Source organism: Anomaloglossus baeobatrachus, chromosome 2, assembly GCF_048569485.1.
Source record: "Anomaloglossus baeobatrachus isolate aAnoBae1 chromosome 2, aAnoBae1.hap1, whole genome shotgun sequence".
Lineage (NCBI taxonomy): Eukaryota > Metazoa > Chordata > Amphibia > Anura > Aromobatidae > Anomaloglossus > Anomaloglossus baeobatrachus.
The window spans coordinates 43,281,932-43,306,658 of record NC_134354.1 but is presented as its reverse complement, the minus strand read 5'-3'; the positions used below and the strand labels follow the sequence as shown (position 1 = coordinate 43,306,658).

Here is a 24,727-nt window from a genome sequence, read left to right as displayed (position 1 = left end):
ATTCACTGCCCAGGTAACCTGTTTGTGCTGCTAATCCACTTATCAGTTCTTGTGCACATAAAGAGCCAATCAGTTTAGAGATAACGATCCTCCTATAGTCACACACATCCCTGCACTCCCAGTAAATCCAGTTCAGATAACCAGGAGTTAGGGATGCCACAATACACCAAGCACCTGTGGCAGGTGTTTGGTGCAAGTTACCTGGTCACTGTCATCAGTGGTTCAGTGTTTGATGGGTATAGTTAGGCAATTGGCCCTAGATGAATAAGATTCCCACAGCGCAAAGGCGAGCTTACTCACCCAGGGCCGATTGCCTAGCTATACCCATCAAACACTGAACCACTGATGACAGTAAATTCCTTCAGGGTTGCTTTTCTAGCCATTACATTAGGATACTGAACCACCAATGACAGCTATACTCTTCTTTGGGAATTTTTTGCAATCATATACCCACAACACACTAAACCACCAACGACAGTAAACTCTGTGAACAAGGCCGTTATGGCCAAAACATCAGAGAAAAAAATCTGTCAAATACTGTTCACTTTCTTTGCTTGGCAGCTCCTTCAGGGCTGCTTTTCTACAGCTACTCCCCTGTTTGGGCATGTGTTGCAAAATTCCTGCAGGGGAAGATAAAAACTGGCTGAGACTGGGGGGAGGCTGAGACTGGGGGGAGGCTGAGGCTGAGACTGGGGGGAGGCTGAGGCTGAGACTGGGGGGAGGCTGAGGCTGAGACTGGGGGGAGGCTGAGGCTGAGACTGGGGGGAGGCTGAGGCTGAGACTGGGGGAGGCTGAGGCTGAGACTGTGGGAGGCTGAGGCTGAAACTGGGGGGAAGCTGGTGGGAGGCTGAGGCGGAGACTGGGGCAGGCTGAGGCTAAGACTGGGGGAGAGAGGCTGATGCTGAGGGAAGATAGAGGCTGATGCTTGGGGAGGCTGGGGGAGAGAGGCTGATGCTGAGGGAAGATAGATAGAGGCTGATGCTGAGGGAAGATAGAGGCTGATGCTGAGGGAAGATAGAGGCTGATGCTGAGGGAAGATAGAGGCTGATGCTGAGGGGAGATAGAGGCTGATGCTGAGGGAAGATAGAGGCTGATGCTGAGGGAAGATAGAGGCTGATGCTAGAGACAGAGGACAAGGGTTGAGGGATAGTGCAATGACAAAATCGACTGGGTGGGGGGAGTATAAGGACTCAGAATAAGAGGTGGGCAGCATTGGGAGCTCATTATGGAGCAGGGGAGTCAATATCAAGAGTGGAGTAGTGTGTGTGTGGGGGGGGGTCTCAACATAAACGTTAGTGTGGTGGTCTTAGCATGAGTGGGGCAACATGGAGGTGTCATTATGGAAAAGAGGAAGGCAGCATGAGGAGCTCATGGAGAGGGGCAGCATGCATGGGACATTGTGAGGAGGGGGCAGCATGCATGGGACATTGTGAGGAGGGTGCAGCATGTATGGGACATTGTGAGGAGGGGGCAGCATGCATGGGACATTGTGAGGAGGGGGCAGCATGCATGGGACATTGTGAGGAGGGTGCAGCATGTATGGGACATTGTGAGGAGGGGGCAGCATGCATGGGACATTGTGAGGAGGGGGCAGCATGCATGGGACACTGTGAGGAGGGGGCAGCATGCATGGGACATTGTGAGGAGGGGGCAGCAGGCATGGGACATTGTGAGGAGGGGGCAGCATGCATGGGACATTGTGAGGAGGGGCAGCATGCATGGGACATTGTGAGGAGGGGGCAGCATGCATGGGACATTGTGAGGAGGGGGCAGCATGCATGGGACATTGTGAGGAGGGGGCAGCATGCATGGGATATTGTGAGGAGGGGCAGCATGCATGGGACATTGTGAGGAGGGGGCAGCATGCATGGGACACTGTGAGGAGGGGGCAGCATGCATGGGACATTGTGAGGAGGGGGCAGCAGGCATGGGACATTGTGAGGAGGGGGCAGCATGCATGGGACATTGTGAGGAGGGGCAGCATGCATGGGACATTGTGAGGAGTGGGCAGCATGCATGGGACATTGTGAGGAGGGGGCAGCATGCATGGGACATTGTGAGGAGGGGGCAGCATGCATGGGACGTTGTCCTCACATCATGCTGCTCCCTCCTCACAATGTACAGATCACATTTCATAACCGAGGAAGGTGTGGTGGGTATAATTTATAAGGGAGGGCAGTGTTTTAGTTTATTAGGTGCAGTGTGACAGTCACAGTATATAAGTGGGGACGGTGCAGTGGGAATATTTTATACTCATGCTATGTTTTGATGTGCCTGTGGTGATCCCCATTGGGGGGGGGTTAGTGCCCTACTTTTCTCATTGATACTTTTTAAATTGTTTTACAGAGTAGATCTGCCTTAAACAGATGTCGTGTGCGAAAACTCAGTTTTACGTTGTCACTAAGGGGCGCGACCACTTAAAGTGCCTAGGGCAGCACGAAGGCAAAATACAGCCATGGCTGTCTGTCAGTTTTTATATTACTCTCTCTAATATATGCATGTCATCTCTTAAAATGCCCTCAAAAACCTTGTCAATAAGATATGAGTGACACCTGTATGCAAGGTGTCCATTCGTATTGAATTGATGATGCCCTACAACTTTGTAATTCACTTTTTTTTCTGTATCTCGTTCCGTTTTCGAGATAAAAATGCTAACTCCGTTGTTTTCCACCAGGTGGCGCTATAGGTGGTTTCATTGCGTAGCGCATGGCTACTTTACTATACCTAGACACCACTTCTATGCCTATAGCTGCTGCCGTTCTCATGTTAATGGTGGTGGACAGGATATGGGTGGACACACTGTATATTTGAAAGGGAGTGCAACCAAATATTAAGTTGAGGGGGACAACAAATTTGTCCAGTCAATTTTTTGAGTTTTCTGTGAAATTATGGACCATTTGCATTTTTTCTCTCTTTTTGTTTGTTTTTTTTTTGGTTTGTTGTTCTACAAACCGGAAATAAACATGTACTGTATACAACAAGGCATGTGTAACTGCAATAATTTTCTGGGAGAAATACTTATCTTTCGGGGACAATGGTGCCAGCACTCTCGGCCTTGAGCCTTGCCTGTATATCAGCCGTCACAATTTATCCAGTCTTGTTATCACAGTGGGTCTCCTGGAGACAAGAAATGGCAGGCACAAGCTTATTAACAAATTCCATTACTGCATACCTTTTATCAGCGCCTCCCCTCATGTCCCAGCTTAGTATTGAGTTAATTTACAAGAATGAACCATAGTGACCCCTCCGTCACAACGGATCTACAGAAACTCACCCTGCCCCCCACCAGAACCTCAATATGACGTAAATTAATTGGCGTAAAAGAAGGAACATTTCACAGTACGCTGCGTAACTCCACATCATTGTGTTTTACTCCTAAAACAGTTTTGTTTTCCAATAAATTTGTATTGATAATATAAAATAAAACATGTATATAAACTGTTAAACTCCATAAAAACACCACCACCTACACAATATAACCCCTTGCACAATCACGTGTGACACAGTCATGTGGTTTCTGGCAATAGAAGGTCACAGTGTTTTGCTGCACAGAATTCTCCCTGACTTTCCATTGTTCCTGCTGTCAGTATTCATTGGTATAGGCAGCTTTCCTGCTGGGTTCATCTCTCTCCCCTTTGGACCCAGCAGGAGCTCGCCTCCCACCCAGCAGCTGATTATTAGTATTCTCTTGGTGCTTAAATATCCCCTCTCCTTCCTTCAACTGGTGCTGGTGATATTTTTCACTTAATTCAAGCCTTGGTTGCAAGTAGGTGGCTTGTTCTCCTCCGGGCTATCGTTGCTAAAAATTTTGCTGAACTTCTACCGGTATCATCTGTGGATAAGTAATTCATGCATTTTCCCCCTGTGTGTCCTCCTTGTGTCTTCTGTAGTGTTTAGTGGGGTTGACAAAGAGCTCATCCCATCTGTTCCCTATTTAGGGCCCAGCACTAGGGATACTTAGGGTCTGGTATCTGGCTTGGTGCATAGGTGGGGAACCTATATAGGGTGAAGAATCCCAGGGACCAGCGGTAGGTTTTGTCAGGGGTCACCATCTTCCCTCTCCCTATACACAGGGTTTCCCTTCCCTTCCCTTTTGCAGTGTACTTGGTATTTTAACGTACCTAGCGTGACAATCACACAGCTAGCATACATGGAGATACAAAACAACACGTGATTATTAGGAAATAAAGAGCACGGAGGAAATTATCAGCTGATGAGAGGGTTCCCACAGCACACCAAGCAGCACGCAATAAATCACCAGCAAATGGAACACAACAGCACACGGACTGGATTAGCAAAAGCTATAGTCGGCATAGGAAGACAGATTCCTCCATCTTAAAAAGGCTTGAAGTAACTGATAGGTCGCCCACAACATGTGATCCAAAAAGTAATCAGCAGGCAAGCAGAGATTACCTTCTGCAAGTCAGATCACTAATGAGCACAGCTGGTCGATGCCCGAGCCTGTCTGTGCAACCCAGAAGCACCAGAGAAAGCTTAGTGTGGAGTGTCAAAGACTGCAGTTTAAACAGTGTCTGATGCTGCCATGACACTCAAGTTTAGAGCCAAACACCATGTGACAGTTGTTTTATTTGCTGCAGCTCTGCTAGCCTTCTCAGTAATAAACCCTCCCATACAATTGACAGCTTTCTGCTTACGCTGTGCATAGGCAAAAAACTGCTGATATTTGGTGGTTGACAGGAATTGTCAGAGCTCATCAGTTTGAAGACTGGCAAAACTACAGCACATAAAACAGTATTTTGGCTATAAAACGACAGTAAGCAGCCCAGTAAGTGACACATCTATGGAATCACGGTCTCAGCCCCTGCTTCATCCTGGTTTTAAAAGGTACAAAAAAGCCTGATATATCAGTAAGGTGGTCTGGCACTGCTGGACCCTTCTAACTGTAAGATGGAGAGAATTTTTGGTAAAAATAAAATTTGTCTTATTGTGGAAAAAATACGGTAAATAATAAATTTGCCCTTTATCCTCAGAGTTCCGTGTTTAACAGGATTTCCTCCATAATGATAAAACATTTCTGATCACTAATGGTCTTAGTGCAAAAATATTTAGGAAATATGAGTCACACACTTTCCTCCTCAGCAGTGTCTTAGGGAGCCACTTATTCCTTGTCCAATATTACTTGGCAAATAACTAAAAAGGGTTTGTACTGGCTTGAAACATGTGATGTATTGATCCACCAACAAGGGGGACACCACATTCTATGGACCCAGTATGGCAGCACATAGTCTGTTATCTTATGGATTATACAAATATATCCCCTGATTGGTAAACTGAAGATGTCTCCTACTGTCGGGGGATGATGGACTGTATAGATAATATATGGAGGAACTGAGGATGTTAAAGGAAATCTGGTCCAGATAATAAGTAGGCGACTGTCACAGATGTGCAATACAGTGGCAGCGAGTGTTAGAAAATCCCAGAGATTGGCGGCACGTTTTGTATCTGACAGTTCCCTGTTTCTGTAGTCAGTGGACTCTATGACCCTGGAGAACTGTCAGTTTTTCCTCTCAGTTGACAGCCTCTGACTTCCTTTATAAACCTCACTCTGGGGTGGTTTGGGTGCAGTTTATACTTTGTTCCTTGCTGAGCGCTGTTGCTAAAGACTTCTGTAGTTGCTGCAACTCAAATAAGTGTTGTCTTTTGCTTTCTACCAGGACTCTGGTGATTGCAGTTGTGTTTACCCTTGTGTCTTCCTTTAGTGATAGTGGTTTTGACGAAAAGCTCATACCTTCCATCCTTACTTAGGGCCCATATCAGGGTTTGCCTAGGGTGAGGTATCCGGCTCGGCAACAGGTGCGGAACCTGTATAGGGTTTGTGAGGGTGAACTGTATATTGTCTGGGATCACCACTTCCCCATTTCACTAGCGATAGGACATTCCTTTGCCCTTCCCTTTGCGTTGACCTCTACGGCTGGTATAGGTTTTATCTCAGACCATGACAGCGACTACCTCAAAGGGCTGATTTTTTTGTTTATTTTGGGGTAGCCTCCGTATAGCTTTGATATTATCTACATACATAATTGCCAGTTGTGGATGTAACCGTGTCAGTTGTGCAGCCGCAGTTCTCGCCCACATCATAGCCTTGGTAACGAGGGACAACAGTGCTTACAATAGACCACATGGTGTAAACACACACACAGCACACAGGGGAGACACCACATAGTGAACACAGCTCAAGAAACACAACACCAGATACCAATATACAGCACACAACAAGGAAGAGACAGTGCACAGGGGTGAAAGACGTCAAATGATGCAACACATACAATACACACATGCGGAGGGATGACATACAACAGATTGGAAAGCGCAAACCGTGTGACACATGTCCACTGCTCCTGTCACACCACTAAGCCTAGACAGATTCATTACACCAGAATCCCGATGCCTGTTTCTAGTGTTATTATTTATTTATGTTTTCTATTATCTTTACAGTTTCTGCTGTTCTTCTGCCTCCGAGGGACCTTACTATCTCCTCGCAAAATTTCAAGCACATCCTGACCTGGAGGGATCCGAACAATGTGACCTCCATCTCCTACCGTGTGATGTATTCTCCAATGTAGTAAGTCCATCAAATCTACGTAAAATAAGACGTGACGTGTGGAAAAACTTGCCATTCTCAGGTCGTCCTCCGTCCCTTTTCCCTTGATTGCTAAATTTTATTTTTAAAAAAAAAAGTCTGGTATAAAAAAACGAAAAAATAAAAAAAAAAATAAAAGTAGTTCTTTTCCAGTGTTGAGACACATCCAGGAGATAGGGGAGGGGGAGGATTACCACTTTTCGGGGAGGCTTATACCATATTCTATTATTTTTGCTATGAGAATAATGTTCTTTCTGCAAATATTAAATTCCATTGAACCCGAGGAAATAAAATGATGTAGACATTAAAGCGCCATGCCAACGTTTTATTTTTATCTTTTACTGCCTGAGTGTTATCACTAATATCAGTTTCCTGCCCTAGTTATATACTAACCACTCACTGAAATAAAGCACCACTTCGGCATTTTTTTATTTTAGGCTTCTGGATGTACCTGATAGGACCTGGTCCTCCAGATAGACGCAGATCCCTCCCTCTACATACTTTTATGGCATATCCTAACATAAATGTATGAGATCGGAATACCATTTTAAGGTCTTAGTTTTTAGAACCGTTTTATTGTCATAGTATAAAATACTATACACAGTAGATCACACAAGATCCACCATTCACAAGAGGTCACAGCTCACCCCCTCCCCCTCCTCTACAATGACTGATAACATCTCAATATACAGTAGAATAACACTGGATTCACAATAGGGGATGTCAAAGCTCACCTCCTCCCCCTCCTTTACAGTGACTGATAACACCTCTGTATACAATAGATAACACAGAATTCACAAAAGGTGGTCACAGTTTACTTCCTCCTGCTTTTGTAAAATGACAGATAATACCTCTGTATACAGTAGATATTACAGTAGATATTACAGGATCCACTGTTCACAATAGGTGATGTCACAGCTCACCTCCTCCTCATCCTCTACAATGACAGATAACACCTGTTATAATACCAGTAGACAACTCATGATTCACCATTCACAAAAGAGGTCAAAGCACACCTCCTCCTCCTCCTGTACAATGACTAATAACTCTATATACAGTAAATAACAGATGATTCACCATTCACAATTGGTGGTCACAGCTCACCTCCTCCTCCTGTACAATGACTGATAACACCTCAATATTCAATTGATATCCTAGGATCCACCATTTACAATAAGTGATGTCACAGCTCATCTCCTCCCCCTCTCTGCACAGATTAGAGTATGACCACAAGGTCTTGATTCACAGAAAAGCTTTTATTGGCATAGCATAAAATGTGGTAGACCACATAAGATCTATCATTCACAATAGAGGTCTCAGCTCACCGTATCCCCCTTCTCTACAATGACTGATGACACCTTTTTATATACAGCACATTAACACCATTCACAATAGATATTACAGCTCACCTCCTCCCCTTCCTGTATAATGCCTGACAACACCACTATATACAGTAGATAACACAGGATCCACCATTCACAATGGGTGATGTCACAGCTCACCTACTTCTCCTCCTGTACAACGACTGACAACATCTCTACATACTGTAGATAACACAGGATCCACCATTCAGAATAGGTGATATCACAGCCCTCCTCCTCCTCCTCCTGTACAATGACTGATAGCACCTTTATATAAAGTACGGTATATAACATAGTATCCACCATTCACAATAGGTGATGTCATCACAATAGGTGATGTCACAGCTCACCTCCTCCCCCTCCTGTACAATGACTCAACACCTCTCTCTCTCTGTGTGTGTGTGTGTGTGTGTGTATATATATTTATATATTTATATATATATATATATATATATATATATATATATATATATATAAACATCCACCATTCACAATAGGTGATGTCACAGCTTACCTCCTCCCCTCTCTGCACAGATCAAAGCATGACCTCATCACTTTTACATTGTAATCAATGAACATTTCCAGTCTATTGTTACATATAATCCATGTGGATACTGTAAAGCATACATTTCACAAATGGTGTCAGGCAGGATGGCTGCTCCATAATCATATAGAGAGAATACATCATCCCAAAAAATGATATGTCTCACTATCTATCTGGTTATAATTGACAGATCTCTTTATGATTCATTCCTCTTCTGAATGGGTTTTGCTATCAGTTTAGTCCCTGTTGTCCTTGCACCTGGCTGCAGTATATTACAGATAGGCACATAATCAGTATAACAGTACCATCCTCCCACTCCTTTTCACCAATTATCAGGATTCCCTCTGCCAAACCCATCCTCCGTGCACATCCCCTGCCTGGTAGTTACATTATCTGAGAATCGTCTGTGTTCAATTTCTTATACAGTCATATGGAAAAGTTTGGGCACCCCTATTAATGTTAACCTTTTTTCTTTATAACAATTTGGGTTTTTGCTATTTCAGTCTCCTATATCTAATAACTGATGGACTGAGTAATATTTCTGGATTGAAATGAGGTTTATTGTACTAACAGAAAATGTGCAATCCGCATTTAAACAAAATTTGACCGGTGCAAAAGTATGGGCACCTCAACATAAAAGTGACATTAATATGTTGTAGATCCTCCTTTTGCAAAAATAACAGCTCTAGTCGCTTCCTGTAGCTTTTAATGAGTTCCTGGATCCTGGATGAAGGTAGATTTGACCTTTCCTGTTTACAAAACAATTCCAGTTCAGTTAAGTTTGATGGTCGCCGAGCATGGACAGCCGCTTCACATCATCCCACAGATTTTCAATGATATTCAGGTCTGGGGACTGGGATGGCCATTCCAGAACATTGTAATTGTTCCTCTGCATGAGTAGATTTGGAGCAGTGTTTTGGATCATTGTCTTGCTGAAATATCCATCCCCTGCGTAACTTCATCTTCGTCACTGATTCTTGCACATTATTGTCAAGAAACTGCTGATACTATGTTGAATCCATGCGACCGTCAACTTTAACAAGATTCCCGGCATTGGCCACACAGCCCCAAAGCATGATGGAACCTCCACCAAATTTCACTGTGGGTAGCAAGTGCTTTTCTTGGAATGCTGTGGTTTTTTGCCTCCATGCATAACGCCTTTTTGTATGACCAAACAACTCAGTCTTAGTTTCATCAGTCCACAGGACCTTCTTCCAGAATGTAACTGGCTTGTCCAAATGTGCTTTTGCATACCTCAGGCGACTCTGTTTGTGGCGTGCTTGCAGAAACTCCTTCTTTCGCATCACTCTCCCATACAGCTTCTCTTTGTACAACGTGCGCTGTATTGTTGACCGATGCACATTGACACCATCTGCAGCAAGATGAAGCTGCAGGTCTTTGGAGGTGGTCTGTGGATTGTCCTTGACTGTTCTCACCATTCTTCTTCTCTGCCTTTCTGATATTTTTCTTGGCTTGCCACTTCTGGGCTTAACAAGAACTGTACCTGTGTTCTTCCATTTCCTTACTATGTTCCTCACAGTGGAAACTGACAGTTTAAATCTCTGAGACAACTTTTTGTATCCTTCCCCTGAACAACTATGCTGAATAATCTTTGTTTCTTTGTCACTCCATTGGGAGACCCAGACAATTGGGTGTATAGCTTCTGCCTCCGGAGGCCACACAAAGTATTACACTTTAAAACGTGTAACCCCTCCCCTCTGCCTATACACCCTCCCGTGCATCACGGGCTCCTCAGTTTTATGCTTTGTGTGGAAGGAGGCACACATCCACTCATGTATTCTCATTTTAGTTATATCGGTTGGAAGAAAAGTGGGCCCCCACAGGGGCCCCCGGCATGTTCCCTTCTCACCCCACTACGTCGGCGGTGCTGTTAAGGTTGAGGTACCCATTGCGGGTACAAAGGCCGGAGCCTCATGCCGTTTTCCTTCACCATCCCTTAGCGGCTCTGGGAGAAGTGGGATCCTGACCGGTCATCCATTTACTGGGACCGTGCTCCCTCCGCAGCCCCTGTGGGAATCTGCCGGACAGGAGTCTATTCATCCTCAGGGACCGGTTCCTGCATCTCTAAGGTACTCTGTGTCCCCATGGGGGCTGTGCATGGAGCGCCTTCATCCCGGACGGCTACCGCTGGACAAACAGCTTTCTCTGCAGGCAGGGGTGCAATCTCTTCTTCGGGGTCAGTCACACCCCTTGAGGCGTCTCATGCACTTCCTGGGGAAGATGGTGGCAGCGATGGATGCAGTGCCCTTCGCGCAATTCCATCTGCGGCCACTCCAGTGGGACATTCTCCGCAAATGGGACAGGAGGTCGACTTCCCTCGACAGGAACGTCTCTCTTTCCCTTGCAACCAAGACGTCTCTTCAGTGGTGGCTCCTTCCCAACTCTCTGTCGCGGGGAAAATCCTTCCTACCCCCAACCTGGGCTGTGGTCACCACGGACGCGAGCCTGTCAGGGTGGGGGGTGGTTTTTCTCCACCACAGGGCTCAGGGAACCTGGACTCCGATAGAGTCATCCCTTCAGATCAATATTCTGGAGATAAGGGCAGTGTATCTAGCCCTATTGGCTTTTCATCGGTGGCTGGAGGGCAGGCAGATCCGTATCCAGTCGGACAACGCCACTGCCGTCGCATACATCAACCACCAAGGCGGCACTCACAGTCGTCAAGCCTTCCAGGAAGTCCGACGGATTCTGCAGTGGGTGGAAGCCACAGCCTCCACCATCTCCACAGTTCACATCCCGGGCGTAGAAAACTGGGAAGCAGATTTTCTCAGTCGTCAGGGCATGGACGCGGGGGAATGGTCTCTTCACCCAGACGTGTTTCGAGAGATCTGTCGCCGCTGGGGAACGCCGGACGTCGATCTCATGGCGTCACGGCACAACAACAAAGTCCCGGCGTTCATGGCCCGGTCTCAAGATCACAGAGCTCTGGCGGCGGACGCATTAGTTCAGGATTGGTCGCAGTTTCGACTGCCTTATGTATTTCCTCCTCTGGCGATGCTGCCCAGAGTGCTGCGCAAAATCAGGTCCGACTGTCGTCGCGCCATTCTCGTCGCCCCAGATTGGCCGAGGCGGTCGTGGTACCCGGATCTGTGGCATCTCACGGTGGGTCAACCGTGGGCGCTCCCAGACCGCCCAGACTTGCTGTCACAAGGGCCGTTTTTCCATCTGAATTCTGTGGCCCTCAACCTGACTGTGTGGCCATTGAGTCCTGGCTCCTAGCGTCCTCAGGGTTATCTCAAGATGTCATTGCCACCATGAGACAGGCCAGGAAACCAACGTCCGCCAAGATCTATCACAGATCTTGGAGGATCTTCTTATCCTGGTGCTCTGATAATGGTTTTACTCCCTGGCCGTTTGCATTACCCACTTTTCTTTCATTCCTCCAATCCGGAATGGACAAGGGTTTGTCTCTCGGCTCTCTCAAGGGACAAGTATCGGCGCTATCCGTATTTTTTCAAAAGCTTCTAGCCAGGCTTCCGCAGGTCCGCACGTTCCTGCAGGGAGTTTGCCACATAGTCCCACCTTATAAGCGTCCGCTGGAACCCTGGGACCTTAACAGGGTGCTAACGGCTCTTCAGAAACCACCTTTCAAGCCGCTGCGGGATGTCTCTTTATCACGTCTTTCGCAGAAGGTGGCATTTCTAGTGGCAGTTACATCGCTCCGTAGAGTGTCGGAGCTTGCAGCGCTGTCATGCAAAGCCCCCTTCCTGGTTTTTCACCAGGATAAGGTGGTTCTGCGTCCTGTTCCGGAATTTCTCCCTAAGGTGGTATCTCCTTTTCATCTCAATCAGGATATCTCCTTACCTTCATTTTGCCCTAATCCAATTCACCAATGTGAAAAGGATTTGCACTCATTAGATCTGGTGAGAGCACTCCGGCTCTACGTGTCTCGCACGGCGCCCTTGCGCCGTTCAGATGCGCTCTTTGTCCTTGTCACTGGCCAGCGTAAGGGTTCGCAGGCTTCCAAGTCAACCTTGGCTCGGTGGATCAAGGAACCGATTCTTGAAGCCTACCGTTCTTCTGGGCTTCCGCTCCCTTTGGGGCTGAAAGCCCATTCTACCAGAGCCGTGGGTGCGTCCTGGGCATTGCGGCACCGGGCGACGGCTCAGCAGGTGTGTCAGGCAGCTACCTGGTCTAGTCTGCACACTTTCACGAAACACTATCAGGTGCATACCTATGCTTCGGCAGACGCCAGTCTAGGTAGGCGTGTCCTTCAGGCGGCGGTTTCCCACCTGTAAGAGGAGGTCGTTTTCGGCTCTTTTTTATCGAGGTATTCTTTTACCCACCCAGGGACTGCTTTTGGACGTCCCAATTGTCTGGGTCTCCCAATGGAGCGACAAAGAAGAAGGGAATTTTGTTTACTTACCGTAAATTCCTTTTCTTCTAGCTCCTATTGGGAGACCCAGCACCCGCCCCTGTTCCCTTCGGGCTGTTTGTTCTTTTGTGTACACATGTTGTTCATGTTGAATTGTTCTTTTGGTTCATGGTTTTCAGTTCTCCGAACATCCTTCGGATTGAATTTACCTTAGACCAATTTATAAGTTTCCTCCTTCCTGCTTTTGCACCAAAACTTAGGAGCCCGTGATGCACGGGAGGGTGTATAGGCAGAGGGGAGGGGTTACACTTTTTAAAGTGTAATACTTTGTGTGGCCTCCGGAGGCAGAAGCTATACACCCAATTGTCTGGGTCTCCCAATAGGAGCTAGAAGAAAAGGAATTTACGGTAAGTAAACAAAATTCCCTTCTTTCAGATCATTTGAGAGTTGTTTTGAGGAGCCCATGATGCCACTCTTCATAGGAGATTCAAATAGGAGAACAACTTGCAAGTGGCCACCTTAAATACCTTTTCTCATGATTGGATACACCTGCCTATGAAGTTCAAAGCTCAATGAGATTACAAAACCAATTTAGTGCTTTAGTAAGTCAGTAAAAAGTAGTTAGGAGGTTCAAATCAAGAAATTGATAAGGGTGCCCATACTTATGCACCTGTCAAATTTTATTTAAATGCGGATTGCACATTTCCTGTTAGTACAATAAACCTCATTTCAATCCAGAAATATTACTCAGTCCATCAGTTATTAGATATCTGAAACTGAAATAGCTGCTGCAAAACCCCAAATTGTTATAAAGAAAAAAGGTTAACATTAATAGGGGTGCCCAAATTTTGTCATATGACTGTATATCACTTTTGATTCTCCTGCATGACAGCAAGCAGAGATCTTGCATTCTCCATAAAATAATGCTTCTGGAGTCTTTTTTTTAACAGTTCCTCTCTTATTCCTCCTGGAAATATATGAATAAACGTTGTCAAGTGGACATTCCCATTTTAGGTGTGTACGGAGGAGTGTCGCTAGCACTGATTGGACAGTTTGTGAATGTGTAAGGACACGTCCCCTGGATAAGGAGAATAGCTACACCCACTTGACAATTTAGTCATTTACTGCCAAGAGGAATAAGAGAGGAACAACACAGTTTAGGGTTTTAAGAAAAATGCTCCAGAAACTGTCGTTTTGCTTCTATTTTCCAGATAATAAACCTGTCCGGAGCGAGGACTGGTTCTCATTAAGTCTTTCTGGAAATGTCTAAAAACTGTAATGTAACATCAGGCAGCGGAAAAAATGTCTGGCGGGTTCACGCTGTCATTTTTTCCCGTGGTTATTGTTTTTTTTGTTTTTTTTTCCCCATTGTAATTGTTGAGCCGCATCACCAGCTACTTTTGGAAATGTCTCCTCAGTCCCACGCCCGGCGGTGACGGTCACGGGACGGGCACTATGGAAAGCCGGACAGTTTTGTAATTGGTGTCGCTAATTCTGGTCACTTACCCGCTATTATTTGTTTTATTTTACAGCAGTGAATTTTTAGAGCTCACCGATTGCTCCAATGTCACCACGCCGCGCTGTGACCTGACCAAGGACTTCACCGAAATCAACAATTACTATAGCGTGAAGGTTTTAAGCTTCACAGACAGAGAATCCTCCAAGGAGTCCAGAGCCATCTCCCTGACTCCGATTATGAACAGTAAGTCCACGCCGAAAATCGTTCACCCGCCGATAAACCGTAAAAGTACCATAAATGTCAAGTCCCTCTGTCCCATGACCCATATTCCTAAAGATCCGACTGCTACTGGCCAACGCATCCAGGAGAGGGGCGGACATGGCATTAGTGGTCCATCATCTCCAATTTGCACAATCCTCAGATTAGGGTCTACTCGTTTACAAATTCCAAGCTAACCCTAAAAGTCCGTCAGCTGAACGCTCGGCTCAGCATCATCTATCGGGGGACATGAGACGCCAGCTCCCCTTCCAGGGGTGCACGGCTCAGTACGATGGCGAGGAATCAAACCTTGTTGGTGGCATCAAAACGATCTGTCTTGGGTTGAATCCATGAATGTCTTGGATTTTGCCTGAAGAATTAAAGCTATAGATTGCTTATATTCCACCAGAGCTGGATATTTTTCTGCATCTTCAGCCTTTTCCTATGATGACCCAGATGTCCACCGATCATAAATTTTACAAGAATGGAGATAAATGGTGGATGACCCTAGATAAGAAATGAAGGAGCCACAGAATTAATAATGGCCACCAGCTTATTTTCAGTTTCAGTAACTATTTACCGTAACTGTATACAATCCGATCGATGGGTTCCAATCCTGCGGCTACCGGCTTGTAACGCCCGGCTTGTAATTCGCACCCATCTGCCGGGACAGTGAGGGTCTCTAGTACCAGCAAACTCAAGCGCTCATTCGGCCAATGTTTACGGGTTTGGGACCATCTCCGTAAGTGGTTTTATCGCAGTTCGCAATACAACACCTTGTCCTCAGGGGTCCCAAGATAGAAAACGTACACATACCCGCTGGTCCAAGAGTCTATGGGGGGGGTTGAATGAGTTAGTTCTCAACCAATCACTAAGTTATGGCGTATTCTGTACATCCTTATCATTGTGAGGAGAAATGTCCCCAACGCTGCAGATACCACCAGGGTCGGCTCAACGCCTGAGGATTGTGAATGTAATGAATTTATTAATCTGTTGGTAGCAACTTCCTCCTTGTGAATATTCACCAATCAGTCATAACACTAAAGCCTGGTGAAGTGACCAACATCTATGATCTTGGCACCTAACAAGAGATGGGAAATATCTGGTGAACGGCCAGTTCTTGAAGTTGATGTGTTTGAAACTGAAAAATTGGATTCGAGTGACTTCCATATTGTCACAGCTGGATGACTGGGTCACAGCATTTCTAAATGTCAGCACTTGTGGGGTGTTCCTGGCATGCAACGGTGACTACCTTCCAAAAGTAGTCCAAAGAGGCGGCTGGCGACACTCACAACAGTGCTATGGGCACCCAAGACTCGATGTGCGTGGAGTGGATTCTCGGTCAGTCTGGCCTGATCCTATGGAAGACATATTGTACAAAATGCTACAAAAGTCAACTCCAGGTTTGGATTGAAAGGTATTGGAGCACATGGAGCACCGTGGCGTACTGTGCAGATTTGTTAAAGGGCCAATACTGACCCCTGACCACTACAAGACCACCTACAATGGGCATGTTTCCATCACAACTGGACCAGACTGGATGGTCTGAGGAGTCCCGTTTTCATTTACTTCATGTAGATGGTCGGGTGTTTTGTACGTCAAGAAATGGGACAAGGGTGCACTATTGGAAGAAGAGAAGCCAGCGGTGGCAGAGTGTTCTGCTGGGAAACTTTGGGTCCAGGCATCATATGAATGTGAAACGTACCACCTACTTAAGACTTCTGTTCATTGCTGCCGTATTCCCTAATGGCAGTGCCCTCTTTAAGCAGGATAATGCCGCTACCTCACTGCAAAAACCTGTTCAGGAATAGTCAGAGGATAACAAAGTGTTCAAGGCCTCTAAATTCTGTGGGACGTGCTACAGAACGAGGTCGATCCATGAAGACCGCAGACGAGTTTATAGGAGGATAACGTCTTGGTGCCAGGTACTACAGGATTCCTTCCGAGGTCATGTAGAGTCCATTTCTCAGCTGATTCGGTGGCACCGCAGGGACGCACACACTATTAGACTGGTGGTTTTAATGTTATGACTGATCGGTGTATATATATTCAGTATATATTGTATATAGATACGGGTCTTTTCTATAAATGCTGTTAGCTGTCCTTCTGATAATGGTTTTGTGGAGACATGAGAATCAGTGGCTGCTTCCGTCTGCAGGCCCGGGTGCCTTTATAAAGACCGCATGGACCAGGGCTCATCCCAACTGAATGCCCGACCTCCTTACCCAAGGACAGAACACTGCTCAGACAACACAGGGTGCCGGAACCACAATAATTAGACTATTGGTTCCCCAACAGTCAAAGGCATATAACACAAAACCATACAAATCACACGATGTAACAGGCAACAGAGTCTTACCCTTCTGCTGGCTGACCAGGGATTAGAATATTCGTGCCTTCGGAGATTCAAGGGTCACATACCCCAAACCAGCAGCACCATGCTTTTGGGAGGCACTGACTGGGAATAGGATAGTGACAAGCGTAGGAAGCTTCACGAGCAGATCAAAGTCCGTAGCAAGGTAACCGAATCGTCGCAACCTGGGTTTCTTCCAGCCGAATCCTAGAATTTTTGGCGGTGTTCCTGCACAATATAATCCAGTTTCTGATTCCCTAGCTAGCATCAAAGTGCCTAGACTGAGTAAAGGACTTCCAACTGGGACCGAAACCCCTAGATCGCAGCCATGTAATAACAGCAGAACTCCCTGGTGACTCAAGCAATCCCTTTTTATACCTCCCGGGCACACATCCCAGGGTATTGTGGTCTTACCGGATTGCTGGAATAAGGCTGTGCTCTTACTTTGTGGCATTCCAATCTGCATAGTTAATTCTCCTCTGAGTGAGGTAGACAGAGAGGCTGAGGGGTTTTACATTAAACTAACAATACACATCCTGAGAAAATGGAAGGCTCCAATGAGTTTGGTGGAAAACAATGACTTAACAAACACGACTTACCACACAAAAGGCACCAATGTCTGGCCAAATGAAGAACATTAGCCCCTGACAGACATTGGACAGGGCTGTGTCTTCACAGGTGTCACTAGTTCTGCCATATCTGTTTTATGTTTCCAGCTGTCCTGGGGCCACCCATTGTGGATATTGTCACCCGCGACCACAACATCCAAGTTTCAATCCGGCCTCCAGTCTCTTACTTATGGAGTAAAGAAGAGCATCAGTATGTCAGCATGGTCAGCCACGACGTCTTCCCACGGATGAATTGCAAAATTATGGTGCAAAACAATACAGAGGTAAATAGACCTCAGTCTCTTGTTGTTGCTGTTGTTTTTGCTTTTTTCCTTTCACAATTCTCATTGCCGCTCGTGTGACTCATGTCCTTTGCACATAAATATATCCATCGATCTGATTCTCAATCTAAGGGGTACTTTACACACGACGACATCGCAAGCTGATGCTTGCGATGCCGAGCGCGATAGTCCCCGCCCCCGCAGCGATATCTTGTGATTGCTGGCGTAGCGAACATTATCGCTACGCCAGTTTCACATGCACATACCTGCTCTACGATGTTGCTCTGGCCGGCGAACCGCCTCCTTACTAGGATGTCACAGCAACGTCACACGGCAGGCGTCCAATAGAAGCGGAGGGGCGGAGATAAGTGGGACGTAAACATCCCGCCCACCTCCTTCCTTCTGCATAGTTGGCATGAGCCGCGGTGACGCAGGTATTAGATGTTCCTCGCTCCTGCGGCTTCACACACAGCGATGTGTGCTGCCGCATGGGAACGAAGAACAAAATCGTACCTGTCGCTACAGCGGCATTATGGAAATGTTGGACCCTACACCGATCATACGATAACGACGCTTTTGCGCTCGTGAATCGTATCCAAAAAGATTTACACACTACGATATCGACTGCAACGCCGGATGTGCGTCACTTTCGATTTGACCCCACCGACATCGCAGCTGCGATATTCTAGTGTGCAAAGTGCCCCTAAATCTACATACGAGTAAACATGTTATATCCATGGAAAAAATGGATATTAAAACCAGAATCCAGAAAATAAATGCTGATTTGTTATGACGATCCACAGTCTCCACTTCTTAAGACCTTAACCCCTTCTCGACCAGGCCATTTTTCCATTTTTGCTCTTTAATTTTCCTTCTTCCCTTGTATCAAGAGCTGTAACTTTTTTATTGTTCCGTCCACATAGCTACATGAGGGATTGTTGTTTGCGGGACGAGTGTACTTTAGAATGGCACCATTGATTTTATCATGTGATGTACTTCAAAATTGGGGGTAAAAAAATTCCAAGCACAGCAATAAAATTTAGGTTTTTTTGTTTGTTTTTTTATTTACCATGTTCACTATAAGGTAAAACTGACCTGGCATTACGATACTCCAGGTAAATACGAGTTCGGAGATACCAAACACGTACAGTTTTGGCTGTTTGTTTTTTTTACCTAAATGATATATATATATATATATAAAAAAAAAAAGTAAATAAACATACCGTATTTTTCGGATTATAAGACGCACTTTTCTTCCCAAAAATTTGGGAGGAAAATGAGGGGTGCATCTTAAAATCCGAATATAGCTTTACCTGGGGTCCTGTGGCTGTGTGCAAGCGGCCGGGTACCTGTGCTTGCGTGCGGGTGGCAGCCGGGTACCTGTGGCTGCGTGCGGGCGGCAGTCGGGTGCTTGTGCCTGTGTGCGGGCGGCAGCCGGGTACCTGTAGCTGCGTGCGGGCGGCAGTCGGTTCCTGTGCTTGCATGCGGGTGGCAGCCGGGTGCCTGTGTGTGGGAGGCAGCTGGCACCGACAGGCACCCGGCTGCCTCCCGCACACAGGCACCCGGCTGCCGCCCGCACGCAGCCACAGGTACCAGGCCGCTTGCACGCAGGGTGTGCGGGCCGCCTGCTGGCTGCCACTGTGCATGCGGCGGGCGGTTGTGCAGCAGGTTACCCAGTTTGTCCACGGTCCCAGTTTCAAATGATGGCGCTGGGAGCAGGGAACTCCTGCCACCACGGACGCCGCGGCACCTGCCACCACGTACCCCGCTGCCACTGATCCACTGCGCCTGCCAGCACAACCTCTGCCTCCTGTGACCCCGCTTCACCACCACTGCTGCCCCCCTACGGTAAGAGAACATCAGACTATAAGACGGACCCCAGTTTTATTTTTTTTACCTTTTTTTATGTCTAAATTTGGGGTGCGTCTTATAATCCAGTGCATCTTATAAAGCGAAAAATACGGTATATATATTTTCGCCTCTGTCCCCATTTTCTGTGACTCGTAATATTTTTAATTTTCAGTCAATGGGCTTGTGTCAGGCTTATTTTTTGCACCCTGAATTGACATTTTTACGATACCATTTTGGGGTAGATACGATCTTTTTGATCGCCTCTTATTGCAATTTTGCGACTGCCACAAAAAAACTCAATTTTTTTTTTCTTATTACACTATTTACCTATTTTATATTTTGATAAATCGGACATTCACAAACAGTGATACGAAATATTTGTATTTTTTATTTTTTTTATTTTTAATGGAGAAAAAATACGTTTTATGTTTTTACAAAATGAAAGAAAAGAATATTTCTTTTCAATGTCTACTATATTTCTTACTCCTCTTAGGGGACTTGAAACTATGATCATCCAGTCACTTGCGCTATACAGTATACAGCAATACTACAGTACTGCTGTGTATAGCAAAAACAATTGTCAGAGATTGACAGCGGCATTTAACAGCCACAAGCTCCGCTCCACACACGGCTGTTAGAGGCAGATGATGGCTGTGTTATTTGGCCATCATTTGCCTCTGCCGGAAAGTAAGATAGAGAACAGGCTAAAGACACCTTCATAGGCATAATGGCAATAACAATTTTACATAATCAGTGAGGTGAAGACTTTTAGGTACTATTTTTTGTTTTACATATCCCTCTATCTATCTATCTATCTATCTATCTATCTATCTTTGTATTATGGGGTATAGGCTGAAGAATACACATTTTTTAATTTACGTCACTATAATTTGCAGATCACCATAAATGATTTTATTTTTGTATTATACAACAATGTTATTCTTTATTATTATTATTATTATTTATTATTATTATTATTATTATTATTCACTTTTTATATTTTAGTAACTTTATGGAAAAATTTGCTTTCACTTCTCAGATTTTTTTTTTATCCTACTGCACTGGCATGTAGAGATATCTCTGAGTATCAGTACACTGCGCCTGTAAAGAAGAATATTATTATGGTTATTAGCTGAATCATTTTTTTCCCTCTTTTTGTAGCTTTTGGGTCTCAAATTCAGGAACTATAGTAAGGAGGCCAGAAACCCTATAAGTAACCCACAGGCTTCTCCCTATAATATCAGGGATCCTGAGATTGAATCCCGGCAGTAACAAGTTAGGCTAAAGCCCGCTTTACACGCTGCAATGTATCTTACAATGTGTCGGCGGGGTCACGTCGTAAGTGACGCACATCCGGCATTGTAAGGTACATTGCAGTGTGTGACAGCTACGTGCGATTGAACGGTAAAACGTTCATCGCATACACATTGTACCTTTCTCTAGAATTGCACGTCAGATTGTTCATCGTACCCGGGGCAGCACACATCGCAGTGTGTGACACCCCGGGAACGATGAACAGATCTTACCTGCGTCCTGCGGCTCCCGACCCACAATGCGGAAGGAAGGAGGTGGGCGGGATGTTTACGTCCCGCTCAGCTCCGCCCCTCCGCTTCTATTGGCCGGCTGCCGCGTGACGTCGATGTGACACCGAACGTCCCTCCCACTCCAGGAAGTGGACGTTCGCCGCCCACAACGAGGTCGTATGGAAGGTAAGTACGTGTGACAGAGGTTAATCGTTTGTGCGGCACGTTCAACAAATTGAACGTGCCGCACATACGATGGGGGCGTTGCAAATCGCATACGATATCGTATGCGAAATTGCAACGTGTAAAGCTGGCTTTAGTGATTAGAAATTGAATAAATTGAAGAGCAAAGTCAGAAGATCTTGAAACAAATGGCCTGTATGGATGTGTGTACCTCGGGTAGAGAGAGAATTCGGAAGAATCCTGGACTGTGTCCCAGGGCACCCAAAAAATGTTAATGAGATCAGCACAGATCATCATTTCTGACCTGCCTGCCATTTTGTGCCCTACTTCAGTGCCTGGAGCATAAAAAATAGTATTAGCGGCTTCCCCAACATCTCAAGGAATTGTATATTCCCAGCAATAAAAGGTAATTTCCATAGGGATCATCCCTATTTATTAGATCTTTGACAACAGACTCACACTGCAATAGGTCAGCTTTGCCACCTTGTATGGGGTTGCTAGGATCAGCACAGAGTGTCCTGGGTCCGGGCCATGCAGCATTGAAAAAAGAAACCATAGGCATCCAGCGATGCCAAGAAACCAGTGTTGCAGATGTAAAAACAGCTTTGATAGATCAATGTAAAATTTCCAGACAGACCGAGGCCTTAAAAATGGCAAATGCCCATGCCCCCCCCCCCATCCTTTTTGCAAGACCAATGCGTTTCGAAAATACCTTATTGATGTGCTTTGTACCATGAGTTAATGCACAGCCATAAGGCATCACTGAAACGCGTTGGCCTTGGAAAAGGGCGTGAGGGCGAAGGGAATTTACCATTTTTAATGACAAGGTCTGTCTGGATATTTTTATATTGATATATTGAAGTTGTCTTTACATCTGCAACACTGTTTATTTGCATTGCTGGATACCTATGGTTTCTTTTCTTGACAATAGACTGATCCTTATTGATCAACTGCAATCTGGGATCAAAGTTCTCAGCCTGTGTTCAGGCTCCCTACAGCGCCATTCATATCACTGTGTTTGTGTAATACAGGACGGGTCCTCCACAGTGAAAGAGGCTCTTTTTTTTATTTTATTTTTTTTTACAAGAGATCTCCCTCTAGAAAATGTTTTTTTTTCACCTGGACCACCCTTTGCCTTTTTGATATATTGTCACATCCTCACCGTAGTCCGCTCCTGCGACTTCTGCTTCAGTCACCAGGCACCGCCGTGTTCCCGCCGTGGGCAGTGCTGGTGATAGGGGAGGAGTCGGTGCAAATGGCTCTGGTGGGCGCAGGCTCCGCTCATCCACTAAGCTGTGTTTTCCTGGGACCTGCAGTAGCACTGGCTGACTGTGGTGGCGTGTGTCTTCCAGCTGAAGTTACCACCTTTCACCTACAGTCAATGGGAAGACACCACACCCTTCTAATCTCTCCTCCTGTCTGCTGGACCCTGCCAGATATAGTTTTGTATTAGTCTCTGGTACTCCGTGCTCTGTATTTTGATCCCTGTGTTTTGACCTCTGCCTGATTTCTGACTATTCTCCTGCCTGCTGTTTTTGTGCCTTGCTGTCATCTCAGGTTTTGACCTCTGCCTGATTTCTGACTATTCTCCTGCCTGCTCATTGACTATTCTCCTGCCTGCTGTTTTTGTGCCTTGCTGTCATCTCAGGTTTTGACCTTAGCCTGATTTCCTGACTACACTCTTGTCTGCTGATTTTGCCCCTTTTCTATATCTCCTGGTTTGACCCTGCCTGGCTACTACTCTTCTCTGGACTGCAGCCTTCCACAGGTAGCGATCTCCAGGGCCGTGTGTAATTCCAAATCCCTGTATAGGGGTTAAAAGGTTTGGGGGTTCTTGAGATCCTGCTTAGTGGGCGACTTTCCTCTAGCCCGTCTGTGACAGCCATTCTGAGACGTTACATATATATTGTATGACTGTCGATGGGTCACTTTCCATTAACCCTGATCCTTTATTGACAGGTGTCATTCCATGATGAGCACATCAGCAAGGAGAATACTACATTTACCTATAGTGTGCTGCCAAATACCAATTATTGCGTGTCCGTAAATGTAATCGCAGATTCCAACTTCAAACCTTTAAAGCCACCGATATCGTCCGAGATGAAATGTGTTGTCACAGACGGCCATGGAAGCGGTAAGTGGAAGCCATAGATGACCGCAAACGTAATATCCTATGATGACAGCATTGCCGCTCCAGTATGGACATCACATAACATGAGTTACCCACTCGGCACCTTCTTTATGAGCTTGTGGCTCTCGCTGACTCGGGCAGTCTACACTGAATAGCCACTTTATTAGCGACATTGGCCTGAGTGGCTGGAGATTTCCTGTGTGGCAATGTAACACGTTATCAAGTGAGTTTTCCACGGATGTTAATTGTACATTAGAATCAGAATCAAGTGATCTGAGAGGCTTCAACTGAGTCACGGTCCTCGGTTCTGGACTAGATGGGAACAGGTTTGGTTTTTTGTTTTTATTTAAACAAACTACCAAAGTTATGGAGTTTTATCATGTAATGGGGTGGTGAGTATACCGCTATGGTGTGATCGAAGAACAATATCCAGCGAAGGGGGAACCTGGAGACTTAGGCTATGTGCGCACGTTGCGTTTTTTTTTCCGCGGAAACGCTGCGTTTAGAACCGCAGCGTTTCAGTGCCAAATTGCATGCATTCAGCTTCCCCAGCAAAGTCTATGAGAAAGCCGAAAAATCAATGCACACGCTGCGTTTCTAAACGCATAGTTTTGGATGCCAAAAATCGTTGCGGAAAAAAAAGCAGCATGTCACTTCTTTTGTGCGTTGTAGCTGCGTTCTCCACTCATTGAAATCAATGATGTTGGTCAGAACGCAACCAAAACGCAGTTAGCTGCATTTTTGTTGCGGTCCGCATGCTTTTTTGGCATACAGAACACATGCATTTTTACCTGGAAGTGAGGTCAAGAGGTTTCTTGTTGACCTCACTTCCTGGCAAAGTTCAGGAAAGCCGGTGTCGCCAAAGTGCCCCCCCGACCCCCACCCGAAAATCCAAGATGGCCACGCACACAGCAGCGCATCGGCCGCATTTACCCTACTCCTCTGATTTCTGTCGCATGTGCCATGACACATGCGACAGAAAACTGCTCCCCAGGCCCTGCCAGGTCACCCCCTTTTTGCCCCCCGGTGTCCCCCGTACCTGTCGCAGCGCTGATCCCCCGCGGCCCCCTCCTCCTTCACAGTGCACTCTGGTCACAAGTGCAGAGCAGCTGACAGCTCAGCTTCCTGCTTTCAGAAACACTGGCTGGCTGCTCGCATACTGCTGCTGTGACCCGGGGAGGGTAGGTGCAGATTCTTTGCACCCACTCTCCTCAAATGGAGGGTCTGCACTCCTAGAA

The 24,727-nt window shown here is 46.1% G+C and overlaps 1 protein-coding gene across 4 annotated transcripts in view; it reads left to right on the top strand.

Annotated features, from left to right (window-relative positions):
* Positions 1-24,727, top strand: part of LOC142290927 (interferon alpha/beta receptor 2-like) — a 97,530-nt gene that overhangs the window by 37,089 nt on the left and 35,714 nt on the right. For all 4 annotated transcript variants that reach the window (XM_075335017.1, XM_075335018.1, XM_075335019.1 and 1 more), the window contains exons 3-6: positions 6,457-6,583; positions 14,375-14,544; positions 17,629-17,804; positions 23,318-23,492. In XM_075335017.1, the coding sequence (XP_075191132.1) occupies positions 6,457-6,583; positions 14,375-14,544; positions 17,629-17,804; positions 23,318-23,492 (648 nt within the window). The remainder of the gene's footprint in view (positions 1-6,456; positions 6,584-14,374; positions 14,545-17,628; positions 17,805-23,317; positions 23,493-24,727) is intronic.